General features: G+C 34.5%; 1 protein-coding gene across 1 annotated transcript in view; it reads left to right on the forward strand.

Moving 5' to 3' along the window:
- Positions 1 to 19,726, forward strand: part of EYS (eyes shut homolog) — a 703,265-nt gene that overhangs the window by 285,002 nt on the left and 398,537 nt on the right. The window contains exons 27-28 of the mRNA XM_059467250.1: positions 9,546 to 9,717; positions 10,248 to 10,326. Of these exons, the coding sequence (XP_059323233.1) occupies positions 9,546 to 9,717; positions 10,248 to 10,326 (251 nt within the window). The remainder of the gene's footprint in view (positions 1 to 9,545; positions 9,718 to 10,247; positions 10,327 to 19,726) is intronic.

The raw sequence follows: 19,726 nt of genomic DNA on the forward strand, positions 1-19,726 counted from the left end.
GATCATATGACTGCAGAAATATTTAGTTGTTTCCTCAAATTGAATCATTTCTACTTTTTTTTCTGCATAAAATTGTTTTTCCTATCTATCCCAGCCTGTGATGAATGCCACATAAAGAACAAGATAAAAAAGGATGCAATTTGCATCCACTGAACTGAGAGGAATGTAATTCTCTACACAACAAAGAACAAGTACAGTTATGGGAATTTCTATATAGCTGTGTATCCTTCGTCCATTCACCACAAATCTAAGTCCACATATCACTTGTGCACTGTTGTTCAAAATTATCCTTGATATTACAGCAAAAAATGAAAAAATATATATAATTTTCCTGCCGAAATCTTTTAAAGCCCCCCCCTGCAATATTTTCTTCAGATGGCCTGTGTTCTAAGTAGTCCTTCTTGGGTGTCACAGAAACTTCTGCAGTGGTGCTGCAGATGTAATTTCTAATAAATGTTAAAACAGTTGTATTAAACTTTCTGTGCGTGTTTTTGTAAGAATTCCCTGTTATATTTATAAAAGACAAGACATCTGCACATGAGCACTTAGGAGATTCTAATTTGAAAAGTAACAAGCAATCTGCAGGTGTGCTTTTGTCTTGATTTTTCATTATTGACAAAGCAGTTTGACTTTAGTGCTTTTCTCTAACATATTTAACCAACAAGGATAATATGTTGGGTTTTGTTCTGGGTTTTTTTTGTGATTCTTTTTTTCCAATTAGCTGCAATTTAGGAAGAACTTTTCTTTCAAAGAACAGGCCCCTTTAAAGACAGATGACAGCATGAATTGTTTCCAACAATCAGTTAAATTTAAAAAAAGTTTTAATATGCTGAGAATTTTAATCATCAACTATTAAAATATTATACGCTTATAAATGAATGGAAACTAGAAACAAATTAAAATACATTGAATTGTCTGGGCCAAATTATGTTAGTATATTTCATTTTGTTTATTAAATCTTATTTTAAAATTACTAACTTTTATTAGATACTCCAAATGTTTTTCCTGGTCATCATGTAATTTACTGTCTTAGAGAAGCCACTCTTTAGACACTAATCTCTGCTCTGTTGCCTCTAAAATTTTGGTATATAATGTATCTTTTATTTTAAATTCTTAAGTTCTTTAAGTTTAAAATATAACTTTAACTTCACCATGGATTTATCTTATTTTGGATTTATTTTACATTGTTCATAACTTTATTTCATTTTAAATAGATTAAAAAATACTTAAGAAATAATTTGTAAACCATTAAAATATAGTTTGTTATCCACACTGCTAATATGAAATCTAATGCTTTGCATATCACATAGACTTAAAAAAGATGATCACTTTTCAGAGTAAAAATGCTCAGGTGTATTCTGACGTGATTTTACTGGCAGCAACAATGATCTTCCTAAGCTCTAAATCTCACTAATGCACCCTGACTAAATCCTTACACCAGATACTTTGGAGAATAAAACTTTGGTGATCTGGGCAATAAGAAACTGCTTATTTCCTCGAGCAAAATAAGAAGTAAAGTGATTTCATAAAGCAGTTCTGCAAGTTCTGAGTAGAATAGCTCTTTACTCAGATCATGGCTGTTACTGCTTGTTGCTTGTAGGTTGGTGGTACCAGAGTGTTAGATATAAAAACACTAAATGGAAGCTACCTTGTGAGTCACTGAATCTAAAATCTGTTTGGTCTAGACAGCTATTTGTTGGCTGGAGTAATGAATGTTAGTGCTTATAACAATAACTGTTAAATTTATACTTCAAATCTAAAGAAACTAACAACTAAACCTTTTGTTTTCTAATGAGACTTAATGTACATGGAGGATAGATATTTTGAGTAAGAAAACACTCTGCTTCCATAGTCTTCTTTACACTAAAATAACCTTTGAAATATGTATTACTCAGGGACTGCTTTTCTCTACATGATTTCAGAACACTTTGATTTTGTAAATGTTACCGCAAATACAGGAAATTTTTTGATAATCTAAGGATGCCAAAGAGTATGCAACAATTATTTTGGCTTGATAGGTTACCAAGGTTCTTTGTGAGGGAATCTGAAGATACACTTTAAACAAGCGGAAGTTTCATGACTGTTTGTGGAATTATAAATGAAATGGAATTTAACCAGCAAATTAAAACTAGAAGCAAAATGTAATCTAGGAGTACAGCTATACCTTCATTGATGCAAAGCTGTCTGACACATTCTGAATGTGCATTCCTACAAAATTATAAAAAATATATATCTCAATATTTCACTGAGTTTGATATTAAAAAAATTAACAAAAACACTGATATTAATTTCACTTCAAATTCTCAGTATAACGTGTATTGAAACACAATGTGCTGCGATCTCTTGCCCTGAAAGTCACTTTAATGGCTGAGGTGTTAACCTCTTCTTCTAAATCTTGCCACCTGAATAATCTTATGTCAAAATATAACCCAGATGATTCAGACATGCTTCAAGTGAAATAATTTTCACTAATGAAAAATTTATTATATATTCAAGTATAAACCATAAGTGTCTGGGTCACCAACTCTGCTGTAAAATGGATTTAATAAGAATACACATTTTTGACTCTAGAACTTTGTTAATTTTTAATTGCTTAATTTGAAAATATTCTAGGATTACCAAATTGTGACTGTCTTCATTGAATGACTTGATCATTCCTTAGACTTTACTTTCTGATTTTCTTTATTTGAGGCTAAGAAAACAATTTTAAGATCTCTTTGAGAGACTAAAGTGTTTGGGTTTTCTTTAAGTGCGTTGGGTTGACCTTGTCCTGATGCCAGCTGATCATCCAGCTGTTCTTTCAGTCCCTTTCATCAACAGAATAAGAAAAGAAAGTAAAGATGAAAAAATTAATGGGTCAGCAACATAGAAAGTAACATTGAGTGCACTCTCAGTAAGTTTGCAAATGACACTAAGCTGCGTGGCTCATCTGATCTACTTGGAGGGAAGGAATGACATCCAGAGGGCCCTTGCCACACTGGAGAGATGGACCTGCAGGAACCTCATGAAGCTTAGCAAGGCCAAGTGCAAGGTCTTGCATGTGGGTCTGGACAATCCCAAACTGGAACTCTTTGACAAGGAAGTCAGGTCAACATGGCACTTGCAGCCCAGAAAGCCACCCATATTGTGGACTGCAGCAAAAGCAATGTGCCCAGCAGGTTAAGGGAGGTGATTTTCCCTCTCTGCTTTACTCCTGGAAACTCCCACCTCTGTCTAGCTCAGGTGTCCCAGCATAAGAACAACACAGACCCTTTAGAATAAGTCCAGAAGAGGGTAATGAAAAAGGGTGAGAGGATTGGAACACCTCTCCTGTGGAGACAGACCAAAAAGTTTGGGGCTGTTAAGCCTGGAGAAGAGAAACGTTTTAGCGGCCTTCAAGTGTGTACAGGGGGGCTGTGAGAAACCTACAGAGGGACTCTTAAATGTCACATAATGATAGAACAAGGGGGAATGGTTATAAGCTAAAAGAGGAAGCTGTGTCTGTCATGAGGCAATCCCTGGTCTCTTCTCACAGAAGGTGCCTTGCAGCTCCTTCATCAACACTTTCTCACCTTCAGTCATTATTAAAAATAAGATTTCAGTGGCTAAAATAGAATGTGTGTTAAAGTGAGCTAAACAAATTCAAAATCCCTGTTCAAATGGCCAATTACTGGCTATCATCCAAAAGATGCCAAAAAATGACTAAGTACCATGAAGTCACTGATTTCAGTAATTTCTGCAGAGCAGTAATTATTCCTTAGCTTTAAATAGTTATTCTGTTAAGCACAGATCTCTCTTTCTTATCTTCCCTATGAGATGAGTACAAACTGACATTTGGAAGTGACTGTGTACTTAAGTTATATGGTAAATGAAGTCAAAATCTTAGCTTAAATAACTCAGCTTGTATTTTATCTTTTACGTCAGTTTTGAGGCCCAGTCTTCCTTATCATCAGCCTCAGACCTGGCTGTTCCTCTGATCTATGTGACAATGGAAACTGCTCCATTTTTCATACAATAGGTTCACCAAACAAAAAAGTCCCACAAAATCAAATCAGTTAAAAGGGAGAGAAGTTTACTTTGTCTTTTTGACCTTCCCAGCTGCTTTTACAGCTTTGTACTGCCAGTCAGCTCTGGTAGTGATTGCATCTGCACTCCTGAAGCCTCATGGTGTTTCTTGCTGTTGATATCTAGTGGAAGAAGGGTAACTACACTTCTAACTGAAGTGACCACTTATTTAGTCAGATAGGAGGAATGTAATGCCATGCTCCTTGAGATGTTAAAGCAAGAGGCAGCTTACATTAAAAGAGGCCAAAACTGACTGGCACACTGAGAACAAATTCAACACGCAGAATGACAGATCTTCATTTCTGTACTTAATGTAGAGTTTGTGGTGTCTGTCTTTTAGTTTTAATATTAGAGTATTTACATACGTTTGGGGAACTTTAGAAAAACTTTAGGTTTGGTGAACACACCATAAGAATGGCACAAATTTGCTTCATGCATTTTTCTGAGATGAGCTATAATGTCTGTGCTGTATTCTGATTGGTGAGGAAAGGAGGGGACACTTTTGCTGGACTTGTTGAGCTTGACCACTATTCAGGAAAGATGTCCTAGGCCAGAAAGAACCTAGAACACTAAGGTGTAATCTCATTGAGTATTTGGCCTGAAGTGACAAATCAGGACTGCTCACTGTCTCTCCTGGGAGCCAAGGTCAGGACACAAATATTCTTTTTCCTCTCAAAGTGACTTCTGGCTTACTAAGAAGAGCCTTAAGACATACTTTATACAGTTAAGTCTTAGTCTGGTAGCAGCTTTGCTTCTTTCCTGCTCCTCCTTGTTCATGAAAGAGTGTTCAAGAAGGTATGGCAAACAGGATGAATAAGAAACACCTGACTGAGCTCAGATGCAAAGAAGCAGCACACATTCAGTGAAAGGAGCAAGCACGAGCTACTTAGGAGGAATAGCCCAAGTTTGTAGAATTGAAATTAGGAAAGGAAAAGCTACACTAGAGCTGAGAATAGTGAAAATGTTCTATGCCATAAGAAAGACTTTTATATACATTGGGAGCTGAAGGAAGGACAACAAAAAAATAGACCTATTTCTCAGTGGGCTGGGGGACCTTGTGACAAAATGCATGGAAGAATCTGCGGCATGCAAAGCTTTCTTCAGGTTTTATGACTAAAGATCAGACTTAAGCCTTCCAGTGTTCTAAGCTTTGTGGTAGAGTTGACGATATTCCTTTTTAAACAGGCCTCCTGATAGAATATGATCAATTAAAAACAATCAAATTTTTGCCAATCTAGTTGTCCACCCTTCCAGACTATAAAGTCCTAACTTGTGTACAGGAATATTGTGGGAGACAGTGTCAAAGCCATGCTAAAATCATGATAAGTGACATACACTCCTAGGAGCTCCAGAGCTGTTAGAGTTGTTCCCTAACTATTACTGCTAACTAGGAGAGACTTTCTACTTTTCATCCAGTGTAACTTTGGAGGGATCTTTGAATGTATTTAAGTATGTCATTGTGCATGCTTTAAAGGAGTTTATTTTGTAAGAGTTACAAAGACCCAGGGGATTGAAATCTCAATTTCCACACAAATTGCTCTGCTACAAATACTGAGACAAGGGAACATTTAAGTGGCTCTAATGTGAGAACACCACAAAGGAACACTACATATCATAATGCCAGTCTATTCTTCTGTGACTCCATAATATTTCTTTGAGCTTTCTGTAAGTTGCAAATGTATTTAATATCCTTCATATTAAATTATTGTAGCATTTAGAAAATAAAATATTTTAAATTATATAAGAATATTTCAATAACTATTTCTCATGCTGCATTTTGTTTTACTGTGGACTGAAAAATTCTTGACTGGTTTTAGCCAGGACAGGGTTAATTTTTGTAATAGCTAGAAAGGGGTATGACTAAGGCTGGGATGCTATTCTATACCACTTCAGGTCATTGTTGGGAGCAGGAAGAAAGGGAGTCTCCCCTCTGGGGAGAGGGGGTCCTTCCAGTCAAGAAAACCTGCTGGGGAAAACTGTCCAGTATTTATTTATTTTAATGGGCTTTCCATGTAAATTTTTAAAATTGATGTTGTTGTTATTGTTAATTTCCTTATCTCATAGTTCTTTCCAATAAATTTTTCTTGTCTCAACTCTTGATCTTTGCCTTTTGTGCCTCCAGTTGGAGGGGGGGAAGGGAAGAGGCAGCATGGTTCTAATGCCAGCACTGAATTGGGAAATATGGTTCCTAACCCACAACAACTGGGAACTAGTTAGAAAGAAAGAAACAAATTAATCAGATATAACTAGTAAGATAGAAACAAGCAATTCATCACTTAAGAACCTGTGGATGTTTCAGTCGTTCACAGCAATAAATATCTAAAGCAATGAATGCTGACAGATGGTTTCACTTTGCAGAACACAGCATGCTATATGTTAAAACATGTCCTATAAAGATGAGCTTCTTATTCCCAAAAAATATGTGCCATGATAGCATCTTTTTGGATTTATATGGGAGAGGTTGAATTTGACCAGATTTTTATTAAAGAGTGTAAAAAAAATTACAAGGGCATAATAAAATACATTCTAGTCACAAGTAATTTTTCATATACCATCATCACAAACTTGTTGCATTTTCATTTGCTTCCTTGTATCCACATCATACTTCCGATCCTATGCATTTTGTCATTGACTAGGTTACTGGATCAAGCTGTACAGGGGAAATTTCATTCTTGAATCAGAATAAATCAAGTTGGAAGGGTCCTTCTGAGGTCTCTAGTCCAATTGCTTGCTGAAATCAGTTTTAGCTATGGGGTCAGACCAGGATGCTCAAGTCTTTGTCCAGTTGGATCTGGAAAACCTCCAAGAACAGAACAGTTCTTATCTCTGACAGAATATTTAAACTCTAATGTGAATAATACATTGCTTTATAGTAAATGTGATTTCTTGTATTCCAAGAAGAGAAAGAGAAGTTGAATTTTTAGCTGAACAGCAAACTTTGTCTTTTATTGTCATTTGACTCTAAAAAATGCATAAAAATGCTTCTGTTTTAAATAAGACCATTATATACAACATAAAACATGCCTAATGGAGAAGAAAATGAAAACTACTACTACTACTACTACTAATGATAATAGTAATAATAATAATAGGTATATAATTTTAATATTAGTGTATCCTGGAGGCATTCATGTTATAGAGTGATTTGGAATTAAATATGAATAATTTTTTTACACAAAGCTATACTTACATTGCTTTAGAGTGGTGACAGAACATTTTTTTTCTTTATGCCTTTAACACATAGTACAACTCTTCAAATTTGCTTTATTTCAATTTTATTTTACATGTCATTTTATATCACAATGTTAAAATAATAAAAAATTACTATACTGGATAAAACATTTTTATCTGTAAGATATGTGAGTGTGTTTATACTAATATATGAAATACAGGAAATATATACATATTATATTCATACTATATATTAATACATGTTATATTCAGTGCAACATATCAATACAATTCTTTTCTCCAGATTGAACTGCATTTGTTCAAATGAGAAATGCATTGTTTCTTAGAAATTTGTCTTTCACTTACAAGTTTTCAGTTATCTTTCAGTTTTAAAAGTTTTCCTCAATTTTAACAAAGTCATTGATCACACTAAATCCTATATTCTTAGAGTCAAAATGAAGAAGTTGAATTGGTATTTGCAGCTTTCCTGGCTGTAGTGTGACAATGTGACATTGCCTCCTCTGGAAGTATTGACAACTATGTTAATTTTCGTATGATGTGTCCTATATTGAGAAATTAATTAATAGATTTAATTGCATGGTTTCAGGTTTATCTTGTTCTATATCCCTTTTTGTAAGTTTATTCAACTGCCAACTAGATCTTAATTCTTAACTGCTATGTCTTTAGGTGTGGCTTGTATGAGTATCATATTCCTTCAAACAAAGAGAAGAAATCATGATCCAATCTAAAGTTCAAATATCTAAATAACTTTATAAGCTACATGTGATATTTTTATATTTTATCCTTCTGGTTCTTGTATTCACTTTTCAATTAAATGGGAAAATATACTTCTCAAGAGCCATGCATATGTATCCAAGGTCCCTAATTAATATTTAATGAAAAGAAAGGTTGTCAAAGTTTCAAACTGAGGAAATTAAAGTTTTTAATTGTTTTAATTATTTTGTTTCCTGTGGTCTAATCTTATCTTGTAAAGTTCTCTGTAGTGGATATCAAACCTTGTTGAAACAAAGAAAAAGATACTTCAAAATAGGTGGCAACCTTTCAAATTTACTGCAGTCCAATCAGCATCAATTGAATTTGACTTGATATATGTGAAAGAATTGCCTGAAATAAGTCTATTACTGACACAAAGGATAATATAAATAGAAAATCTAAATCTCTGGTATTAGTCACTAAGTTATAATAAATCTTACTTAAGATGAAATCAACAAAAACAAGCTCAGTGACCTTTTCAGCCTAGTTTTCCATGCACAACTCATAGAAAGTTTTCTTAACAGATTATTCATTACAGTCTGAATGAGACAATGCTAAAATGATGTTGAAAGGATGTTATGCCTTTCACAAGATTAATGTCAATGTGACAAAGTGACTACTTGTTCTTTGCCGTCAGTTACTATTTTTAAGTATTTTTTTATATTTGTAAGAAATTATTTAACAAATAATACATTTTCTTTCTGTAACTAGAATATGCTCTGCAATATACTTTTTAGTATTTCTGCTCATGTTTATTTGTTAATTTTCATTTTTTAGATTTATGCTACAGATTTTTTGTTAAGATACATAATTGGCTTCATTATTGGTTATTAAAATGATAAACCTATTGATTGCTCTTTTGATTCACACATTTCTATCCTAAAATCTCATAGAATGGTCACAAGTAGTTTTCAATAGTCTTTTAATATTTGATGTCAAAATTGAGTTGAACAAGGGAACTAGGTGCTGCTGAGCAATTCTGAAAGGAATCTCTCCTTTTCTCTCAGTTCTTTCTATTTTCAAAAAGATATAAAATTTTCAGTTACTGGCAAAAGACCAACTTTCTTTTTTTCTGTACCATGTGTAAATTAGTATAGCATGCTAATTTATTATTCTTTTCAATTTTTGAGTATATTCTCAGCAATCAATTGCTTTTTTACCATGCATTTGTTTTTCTTTTCCAGGTAGAAAACATTTAACTTTATTGCTGCATAAAATTCTGTGTTCTTCCTTTTTGTCTTTTCAAACTATTCAATTCTCATCAATTGGTAACTTGAATTTTTAATCTTCTCATGTAGCACTCAAATATTGGATATCAATCAGATGTCATCAATTTATAGTTCTCATTTTTAATTATGTATGTAAATATAACCATCTTTTTGTTATTTACACTATAGGAAATTCCACATGGATATTTTTATTGATGAATATCGTGAACTATATGAACAATCTATGTAACTAAAAGCAATTATGTGGAAATATTGATATTAATAAATATAATGTTGGTTTGCGTTTAGAATTTAAAACTTAGTTGCATTTTCTGGATTTTTAAACAGGTGATAGGTGTGAAGTAAATATAGATGAATGTATGTCTTCTCCTTGCCTCAACAATGGAAGTTGCATTGATGGCATCAGTTCCTACAAGTGTCACTGTAAGAGAGGTTTCATCGGAACAAACTGCGAGATAAATGTTAATGAATGCTCACCAAATCCTTGTCTTCATGGAAGGTGCCTATTCTTATTTAACAATTATTATCTCCATGATAATGTACCTAACTAACAATATTCAAGACTTAATGATATGGGATGTTTGATAAATATACTTTTAATTATGTTCTTCCATAAAGTAAGAGTACAAGCACACTTAAAGATGACAGATGTTGCCTGCTTAATCTAATTTAATATAGTGACATTATCTCAATTTCTCCTGCATTTTTGTTCATTACTATAACTAGTATTCAGTAAGTGGGGATTAATTAGTGTTTAATATACTTAAGAGAAAATCTTTAGCTGTTACATGCCAACAGTTGAAATGAGAAGATGTGTCCTAATGTGACAATCAAAATCCTTACAAAATGCCTAAGCACCCACAGTAGGCACATTTGAAATCCATTATAAAACTATTGAAAAGTACTATATACTATGTATTACAGTATGTTACATCAGACCACTACTTTGAAATGCATGGAATGATACTACTAGTGCTATATCTGGAACTAAATAAGTAAAGAGCTAAATAACACTCTTTTGTATTTCAGATGCATAGATCTCATTGATGGGTATCAATGCTCTTGTGAACCTGGATGGACCAGCTCAAGATGTGAGATAAATATTAATGTATGTTTTCAAAATGTTTTTTTAATTATAGGGGAAAGGGTAAAATGTTTTTGAAACTCATTTTTATTTAGTTAACCTCTGAAGTCAGTATATCGAAAATGTATGACAGAAATTCAGATGTTTAAAATCCATTCTGAAAAGTGCATTACTTTTTGCTTACATGACAGTGCATTACAAAAGACCATTAAAAAATCTCAAAAGAAGTTTAAAGGTGAAATGTGAATGATAAATCTGGAAAGCCACAGCAAACTAAGCCAACATTACCTGAATATCCTTTGTCCCTCAGTTTGGGATGAATAGTATAATTACCTAATTTGTGTGTTTGAGTCTCATTTGCTGTAGTTTAGCTGCATATTTGAATAGTAAACCTCAAGGTACAATGTTCTACGCTGAAAGTTGCCATGGCTTGTCTTTAAATTTCAAAAACCATGAAATAATAGAATTCTATGGTATAAAACTATGGAGTACTAAATACACTGCCCACTTAGTCCTCTGAAGGTCATTAATAGTTTTATTGTTCTCACGCGGAAGGCTGTGGTCAAGAAGGGATCCATATATATAAGTCTGTGCTGTGGAGATTCCCATGGTCAGCAAACCAGTTCATAGAAGGTGACTGCATCTGGCAGAACAAATGAACAGAGTTTACAATACTGACTACTCTTTGCAGAAAGTATTGAATTGATTTAGACTTTTTAAAGTTTTCTGCCAAATGGAGTTTAATATGATCTTGGGATATGATCCTTTTAAATGCATTTGATCTCATGAGAAAATCGGGCATGAGAAAGTTTGGCATGAACCTTCCTTCAGCCCATCTGGCTTTTAATATTGCTACTGAATTGTCAAAAAACATTCCAAAATGTTACAAAACTTTCTTTTTTACTTATGCATTAATGCAGGAACTTTTCATAATTTATATTTACAGCTTAAAGTACTAAATAACTAAAAATGTGTCATATTACATAAAGGAAGTATGGTCCATAATTTTTCTGTTGAAAATCCAAGCCTCACATAAGGTGTAATTCCAGCTGGTATATTAGCTTCTAAACTCTTTTACAGAAAGAAAAAGCCAGAAAATAAGTAATCCAGTTCTATAGAATACTCATCATGATACAATAAGAAATGATATTGCAAATCTGTATGTTTATCAGCTGCTGCAAATTCTAATACAGAATACCCTTGGATAATATTTTCTCCTGAACATCCATGATTTACACTTTTCTCCATTTTAAGAGAACAAGAGATTAAATGACCTGTAGACAACATCATAAAATTATATTCAAAAGATAATCATATTTCATAGCGAGATGTTTGAAAATGCATAGATAGAAACTCATAGAAAGAGACAATATACATATACCTTTGACAGATAGGTCTGTCAGAGTAACAACTTCATTTTCTGATAGTCTTTCAATTTGCATGCAGTATGATTCCCAGATTACACTATGCTGCAAATGTCATATTTTAAAGGTTCTATCATTGCATTCCTGCTGCTCAGACATATATCATACCTATGCAAGTCTTACAGTGATCAGCTAGCCTTTCTGACTATGTAAGGGTATGCTTATCACAGTAATCGTAGTAGGGTTGTGCTCTGTATTTGTTTTTTTCTAGACTAGCTTCAGCCACTTCTTCATTTTAAAAAATAATCATTATTCAATCTGATAAATATATATTTTTTTTTCTTTAGTAACTTGAAGGTACATTTCTTTGTATTAAGGGCTATGCAATTTCATTTTGTGCAGGAGCCAAGATTCTGTTTAGAAGGGGGTCTACAGGAGTGGCTTTTGTGAGAACAGACCAGGGACTGCACCATGGTGGAAACAATCCATTTGAGTCAGCTCCAGCCAACCAACTGCAGGGAAGAGTTGAGCCTCTCACTTAAGATGATGGCACCTTTGTAGAAACATATTTAAGAAAGAGCAGAAAACACTGTTCAGCAGACAAAGGAGGGAGGAGAGGAAGGATTGTGAGAAACAATCAGGCAGTGTCCAAGGTCATTAAAGAAGGAGAGGGCAGAGGAACTCAGAATGCTGCAGCAGAGGTTGTCGGAGCTGTAGCTCCTGAGGAGAATCATGGTGGAGCAGGTATTTGCCAGTGGTTCATGGAGAGAACCATGGTATTTGCCATGGTTCATGGAGCAGGTATTTGCCAGTGGTTCATGGAGAGAACCATGGTATTTGCCATGGTTCATGGAGCAGGTATTTGCCAGTGGTTCATGGAGAGAACCATGCCAGAGCAGGCATCAGCACTGCAGCCCACATAAGACCCCATGCTGCTACTTGTGAATATGGCCTGAGATTGTTGCAGCCCATGGAGTGCCCCAACAGGAGCAGTCTCTAGGCAAGAACTGTGATGCACGGAGAGAAGTCCATGCAGGAGCAGTTTCATTCTGCAGCACATAAAGAGGACCCACACTGAAGCAGGGAAAAAGTGGGAGAAAGAAGGAGTAGCAAAGAGGAGCTGGTGTGAACTAAGATCCCTCTCCCCTTATCCCATCTAAACTTTTCAGGGTGAAATGAGGAAGTAGAACACCTTAAAATAGAGGAGTGAAGATGAGCCTGGGAAGAAGTGGAGTGTGGATTTATGTTTTCTTTCTGTTTCTCACTGGTCTATTTGTAGTTGAACGTAAATTATTATTTTACCAATGTCAAGTCTGATTTGTTACAGTAAATGGTAAGTGATCTCTCTGTCCTTACCAATCTAGGAGTTTTGTCATCTTCTTTTCTTTCCTTGTCATGTAGGAGGAGGGAGAGTGAGAGAATGGCTGAGTGGTTGTTAACAGGTCAGCAACTAAGATGATTCAAATAACCAGTTTAAAAATAATACTTATGTGTATATATGTATTTCCCTAGGCATACTTGGATCTTCTTTCTTTACTTTTTTATCCTGAATTTTTTTGTTTTTTACCCTGGATTTTTTCATCCTTGCCCATGTGGCTATAGAGTTTCAAGAAAATACACTTCAAAATTTTCTCTGATTGTCTAATACTTTTAGGTACAAAATAAGCACTATATATCTTTGTAGTTATAGCCTGTAACTTTTGCATATCAATTATGGAGTGTGTATATTGGAACTTCCTTATCTACTGCAGTTTTCATTTATGGAATTCACTCAAAAACAAGTAACAGTAAAAATATATGCACTATATGAATCAATTTCAATACACATAAATCCCTTTGACATTTGCATATTTTTGAAATTATGAAATGAATGTACATAATGGAAAATTGATCTTTCCTCTCTGATAAAGATAGAATAATAATATGTGCAGTAATAGCAATTATGGTTAGTAATAGACATCGCTTCTTACTTTTTTTTGGCTTTTTTTTTCTTTGCTATGATGGACAAGACATGATTGACAGATGAGCTTCTTCCACGCTCAATTAAGATGGCTCATCCTGTCAAAAAATAAGCAAAAAGTGTTTTGAGTCTTTACAGAGGAGAATATTCAGTTTGTTGTTGTTTTGGCTTGTATCTGGTAGAAAGCTGGGATCAGACCGTGTCCTGGATTTGTTTTATTTTATCTGGTTTTACTGATCTTTTATCTCTATTTTCATAAAAGATAGAAACAAGTGTAAATCAGGAAAATCAGCTAATTTTCCATATTAAAAACACCACAGCTTATGCACATGCAGAGCCTACTTCAAGTAAATAAATATTTATTTATCAGGATCAGCCAGATTGCACAAGACATGGGTATGTCCAGCATTGGTGGATTTACAAAGACCCTCAGATAAGGTGGATGCTTTTCATGTATCTCTGAGACTTTTTCACACTCCTGGATATTTTTACCTATTGCTATCTAGTTTAAAAAGCATTTGGTAAAGTAAGTAATTTATTGAAATAAGCTAAACTAAGATTAACTTCACAAAAAAAAAAAAAAAAAAGTGGTTTATGCACAAGATGCAGATAGGTAAATCTAAGAGCAGGAAGAAAGAGAGATACCCACTTTATTCTGTAAAACACAATATCTGTAATTACAGACCCACAGGACAATTTCAGTGTGTGTAATACTTCAGAGACATGTGGCCATGACATAGGAAGGTTATTTTAAGTCAGAGTGACTGAATTAGAGAGTCTTTTAAATAGAAAGTAATAGGGAAAATAGATCATATAGATTGGTGAAACAAAAAAATGGGTGACACCTACAAGAATGTTGAAGAGGAGTTTCACCCCCAAAGTGCTAAGCCCTCTGAGGGCATTCAACTCACAGGCATTTTTATAATCTATGACATGAGAAAATCCTATCAACTGATATCATAGTAGGATGTTGCATCACAGACACTCTAGCAACAGAGTTAATCCTAAACCCCAAGAATATTAAATTATTATATTCAGTTTCAGGAAAATAAACTTTGCAATAATGAGGCCCACAAGCATATTAACAGCTATTAAACAAATAATGTTAAAAGCCCAGATAAAATGCATGCTATAGCTGAAGAAGGCAAAGTGGTTCAAAGCCCCTGACTGACTTAAGAAGGAAACTTAAGACTGTCACAAGGAAAAAAATGGCATTTTAATAAATGGAGAGCTTGTCTATGTGGAAAAAATAGAAAAGTTTTCAAAACATATTAATTCAAATGTTGGCAGGAACTTCAAAAACCTAAAGCAAAAATTTGAACGTGTCTTTTAAAGAGCACTCTAACCTATAAAAATTTATTTACATCTATCAAAGTCTGGAAGCAGGGAAGAGGTGGGAATGCTTGATGGTGAAAGTGCAAAATGTGCACTCAAACAGGGTTTGAGAGAAGCCTAGTGAATTCTTTGTATTTGACAAAGGCCAGAAGGACCTCACAGAATGGAAAGAGGGAAAAGGTGGCAGATAAGCTTCAGTGTAAAGTAATACTCCAGCAAGAAATAGCCTCATACAACTGAATTCAACCATCAGTTACAATTCAGGAAAGAAGATTTGGAACAATTATTGACAGTTCTCTGAAGTCATTGTCTCAATCTACAGTCACAGCAAAGCATAGCAAAAAATCTTGCTGGGCATGATCAGGAAAAGTATGAGGAACAAGCCAGAGGACATGATTTCCCTGCTACATAAAACCAAGGTGGGCTCATACATTGGTTATTGTGCACAGTTTTGGACCTTGTATCTTAAGGAGAGTTAGAGAAGCTACAGAGAGTAACAAATATTATGTGAATTGCCTAGCCTACATATAAGGAGATATTTAAAGGCCTAAAAATGTTCCCTTTAAAGAGGGGAAATTGGAAGGAAATGTAATTAAGATTTAGAAAATTGTTGCAGAGGAAGACAAATGGAAAATCACTTCCCTAAATTCTGTAGTGAGGAACAGACACTCGGGGGGACATGATAAAAATAAACAGAGAAATACCTGGAAGAATGCAGACTACTTTCTTTCCGAGAAAGCAGAGAACACCTAGAACTTCCTTCCCCAATGGCTAGGGAGTCAGGTCATCTCTTAGTACGTTAAGAAAAATTAGGCATGTCACAGACACCATATTCATAAGTGAATGATCAATGAATCAGTCAGGGAAATACAGTTTATCGTGTCTGATTAGACATTTCTGCTTGCTAAAGGGAGGATGCATGGGACACAGATTTTGCTAAAGTGGCTTTCCCTCTATCACTACTATAGACAGAATATTGGGGCAGACAGGGCAGTGGTCTGATCCAGTATGACCCTGCTTTCTATTATTGTCTCAAAATTAGATTTATTTTTATTATTTTTTTTCTCTTCTCCTTGTGCTCCTTACAAAATAATTTCAAGGCAAAAAAACCCCATTCTTATAATTCTGAACTCCTTTTGAATTATTTTGGATAAAACCAAGTTTCTGAAAGGTGAACCCAAGTTTTCTCTGTTCAGTTCTCAGGATATTTTATATATATTCAATCAACCAAAAGTAAAAGTTAAAAAGTTTTGGGAAGAAAATTATTAAACAAAATGGATACATGATTATATTAACTGCAAAAAATAGTGTAATAATTTTACCTAATAGAAAAGTACACTTTATGAATAGTTTTGTTAAGCATCAAATAGAAATATATCTGGATCAGTCATCTAAAGGTCTCAATATAAATCTCATGCTTTTCTATGGCATCAGTACTATTGAGATTTTACCCACTGTAAAATTATTTTTTCAAAATCTGGATTCAGCATGCATTAAAACCATATGCATATTATATTCTGTATGTAAAAAACTTTGTTTTAAAACATGAATTAGCTTCTAAAGCATTTATTTACAGCCTTTTTTACTCTCTCCATCTTTTATTTTTTTATTTCATTCTAAACCCTTAGCCACGTGGCTCTTGCTTATTAAAAAACCTTCAATTTTGACCTGAGAATAGTGTTGTCCTATCATTAAATGAATGGAAGCATGCCTCTTGAAAGCATCTTTCTTTTGTGGTGCAATATATGTCTTTAAATTCCTTTCTTGTCCCTTTCTTTTCTCCCCTTACCTCCCCCTCTAATCACGGTAGTGGATTTGAATTAGTTCTCAAAAGAATTATTCCACTTTATAATTACCTTTTTGATACACAACAAAACTTCACTTAAATAAAAATAAGTCCACACTTCACAATTTTTTGCATTGAATCTCTTTTATAGAAATAGATTTGAAAGATTAGTTAGAAATATTTTTTTATTTCTAATCAGCATTTCCAAGGCAATATAATGGAGTAATGGAAAATAGTCCTTTCTGCTGGAAAATTTTAAAAAAATCCTAGCTTCCAAAATGCACTACTAGATTTTTTTCTTTTAAGAAACAGTTTTGAACAGACATATTGTTTGCCAAAATGTGTTACCTTAGAACTTTTTCAAGCTATGGATTGTGAATTTGGAAATAATATAATGAAATATGTAGAAAGTTGGGCTTTCTTAGACAGGATAACCTCACTCCCAAAGACAGATGTCAGTGTGGACCCACAGATTTGGATATGGAAGTAGCATGCCTTGAGCAAAGTGCCTTTCTAGGTCACTTGTTAAGAGTCCAGATTTCAGAACAATTCTCTGCCAGAAGAACAAGTGAACTGTGCCATGCCAAGGTGGACTCTCTTAAGGGACAGTCATTTTCTTCCCAGTACAAACAAGATTTACTACACCATGACATTCAGAGAACAGGAAACACCGAGAAGAAATAATAAATTATTGCACTCTAATAAATGTAGTGGATTTTGTATGACATTGTTTGAACTAAGAATTGTTAATAAAATCCAGGCTTATAAGAGCTGCATTAGAAATCTTAATATTCTTTCCCTTTTTTTCCTTGATTTTAAAATTGCCATGCTATGCTAGAAAAATCAATAAGTACTTATACTTACTGGAAACATAGTTTAGTAAAAATAAATCCGGAAAATCACCATTCTGTGTTCCTGTTAGAAGTATGTATTTTCCATTCAATTACATCTCCATGGAAATTAATACTTGTATTTAACTTTTATTTGCCTGAAGCATATGTTTTAGAGATGCCTCAAGCCTTTATTTTAAAACATAATGAGGTGGAAGATCAACATTTAGCAGTTTTATAGCAACTTATTCTCAGTAGTCAAGTTGAACCTTTTCTCTTGCTGGATATATCTGGATTTGGGGAATTCTGGTGGTTATTTTTGTAGTAACTATCTCTGGGAGTTAAATACTCAATTTATAATAGTTCTTGTGAAAATAACTGTGCACTGCCATTATCTCTCTCTCAATTTTTTTGTTGATTATGTAAACCTGAGAACACTCATGGAGCCATCAAGAATTCTGGAACTTCTTACAGCAAAGAATTCACATTGATAATTGCTTTTAATAGCTAGAAACAGATCTATAATCCATAAATTTGTCTAATAATTTTTAACCCTTATATACTATGTTTTCAGCATTATTATGTGAAAAATATATATATGATGTAATAATTGTTTTGAAAAAAATTCTATCCTAAAAATTCTGTTAAGTGTTACTTAGATTTAACTTACTGTGAAGTATTTTAGCTAGTACTTAAGTCATGTTATAGTTTACATTTTTTGACATGCTTTGTAGTAAACAGATTCTAGAACTTGACACAATGTCTCAGTTTCCACTAACCATAAAAAGAGAAATAATCATCTGTCTTGGTAAGTCATAGTGTTAGTCACGGTTCCATCTCCGAACACTTAAGGATAGAATTAGGAATTTTTTCCAAAGTATTCCCATGAGAGTTCATGTTGATAGCTTGTCCATTACAATTTTTAAATCTTTTCCAAGTTCATTGCCTGTTAACAACATGTGAACTCAATGGATTCCATGTGAAGTCAAAATGGAGAAAGTCTGTGCTTCACAGAAAAAAACGACAAACTCAGAATAAGAAACTCCTACTGAAAGGTACCCCTCCTGCTTTACTCCTAGGAGGTCAGATGTAAGAAAATTCAAAAGATATTTGGATGAGAATAAAGTGTGTCAGACAAGTGAAGACTTGATAAAAACTCTATACAAATAATTACAATTGCATAATTTTTATGTTATTAAATAATTTCTTTTCTTTGCATTGAACCTTATGAAAGCCACCTATGTTTTGAAAGATGAGCTGGGAAGGGGAGCATTGGTATGCTGAAAAGTGTTAGTACTGGACATGCCTTATGCATGTGAGGAAGGTTTGGCAATAAGCAGAGCACCTCAGCTGAAGTCAATAAGGGTGGGGCATTTGGGGATATTTTGGTAACAGTGCAAGCAGCAAAACCCTTCAGAACAAGAAGATGAGAAGGTAGGCTTTCAGGAGCAGTTTCTGTCCTGGTTTCCTTGTCTGTATGTGGCTGTAGCCCTGGTTTGACTGAAGCTGCCCTTGAATAGAACAAACAAAACAGAAAGGGGAAAAGGGCAATGATGGCCACAGGAAAGCTAGGCATCACAGCAGCGTTTGGACAGGTTACTTGCTCTGACAGGACAAAAAAAAAAGTTTTACAGCCTACGAATACCCAGGTATGGTGAGTTCCCTTTGTCTGGCTGCCACTCATCCACACAGCCACTCCTGCACTCCTCCACCGAATTGAGATAGAGAGAGGAAATAAGAAGATAAGCTTGCAGGTCAAGATTAGGACTGGGAGATCAGTCATGGTCACCAATTATTGTCACTCAGCCCAGGAAAGAATAATTTAAATTACTGCTAATGAAAAACTAAAAGACTTTCTTTCCAACCTGCCAGAAAACATGTTTCTGCAGAGTCTCCTCTCAAGGGGCTGCAGCTCCTGACAGGATTATGGTCCAGCATGGGTTCTCCCATGGCCTGAAACCTCCTTCAGGGCACATCTACCTGCTGGTCACACATGTGGCAGTGTGGATACCTGCTCGTATGTGATCCTTTGAGGGCTAGAAGGTGCCAGTCTGCTTCACAATGGTCTTCTTGAGGAACTTCCCAGGGATCCCTGGTGGACACTGCCTCCCTGTCCTTCTTCTCTGACCTTTCAAAGTGCAAGGGGTTT

Source organism: Ammospiza nelsoni, chromosome 3, assembly GCF_027579445.1.
Source record: "Ammospiza nelsoni isolate bAmmNel1 chromosome 3, bAmmNel1.pri, whole genome shotgun sequence".
Lineage (NCBI taxonomy): Eukaryota > Metazoa > Chordata > Aves > Passeriformes > Passerellidae > Ammospiza > Ammospiza nelsoni.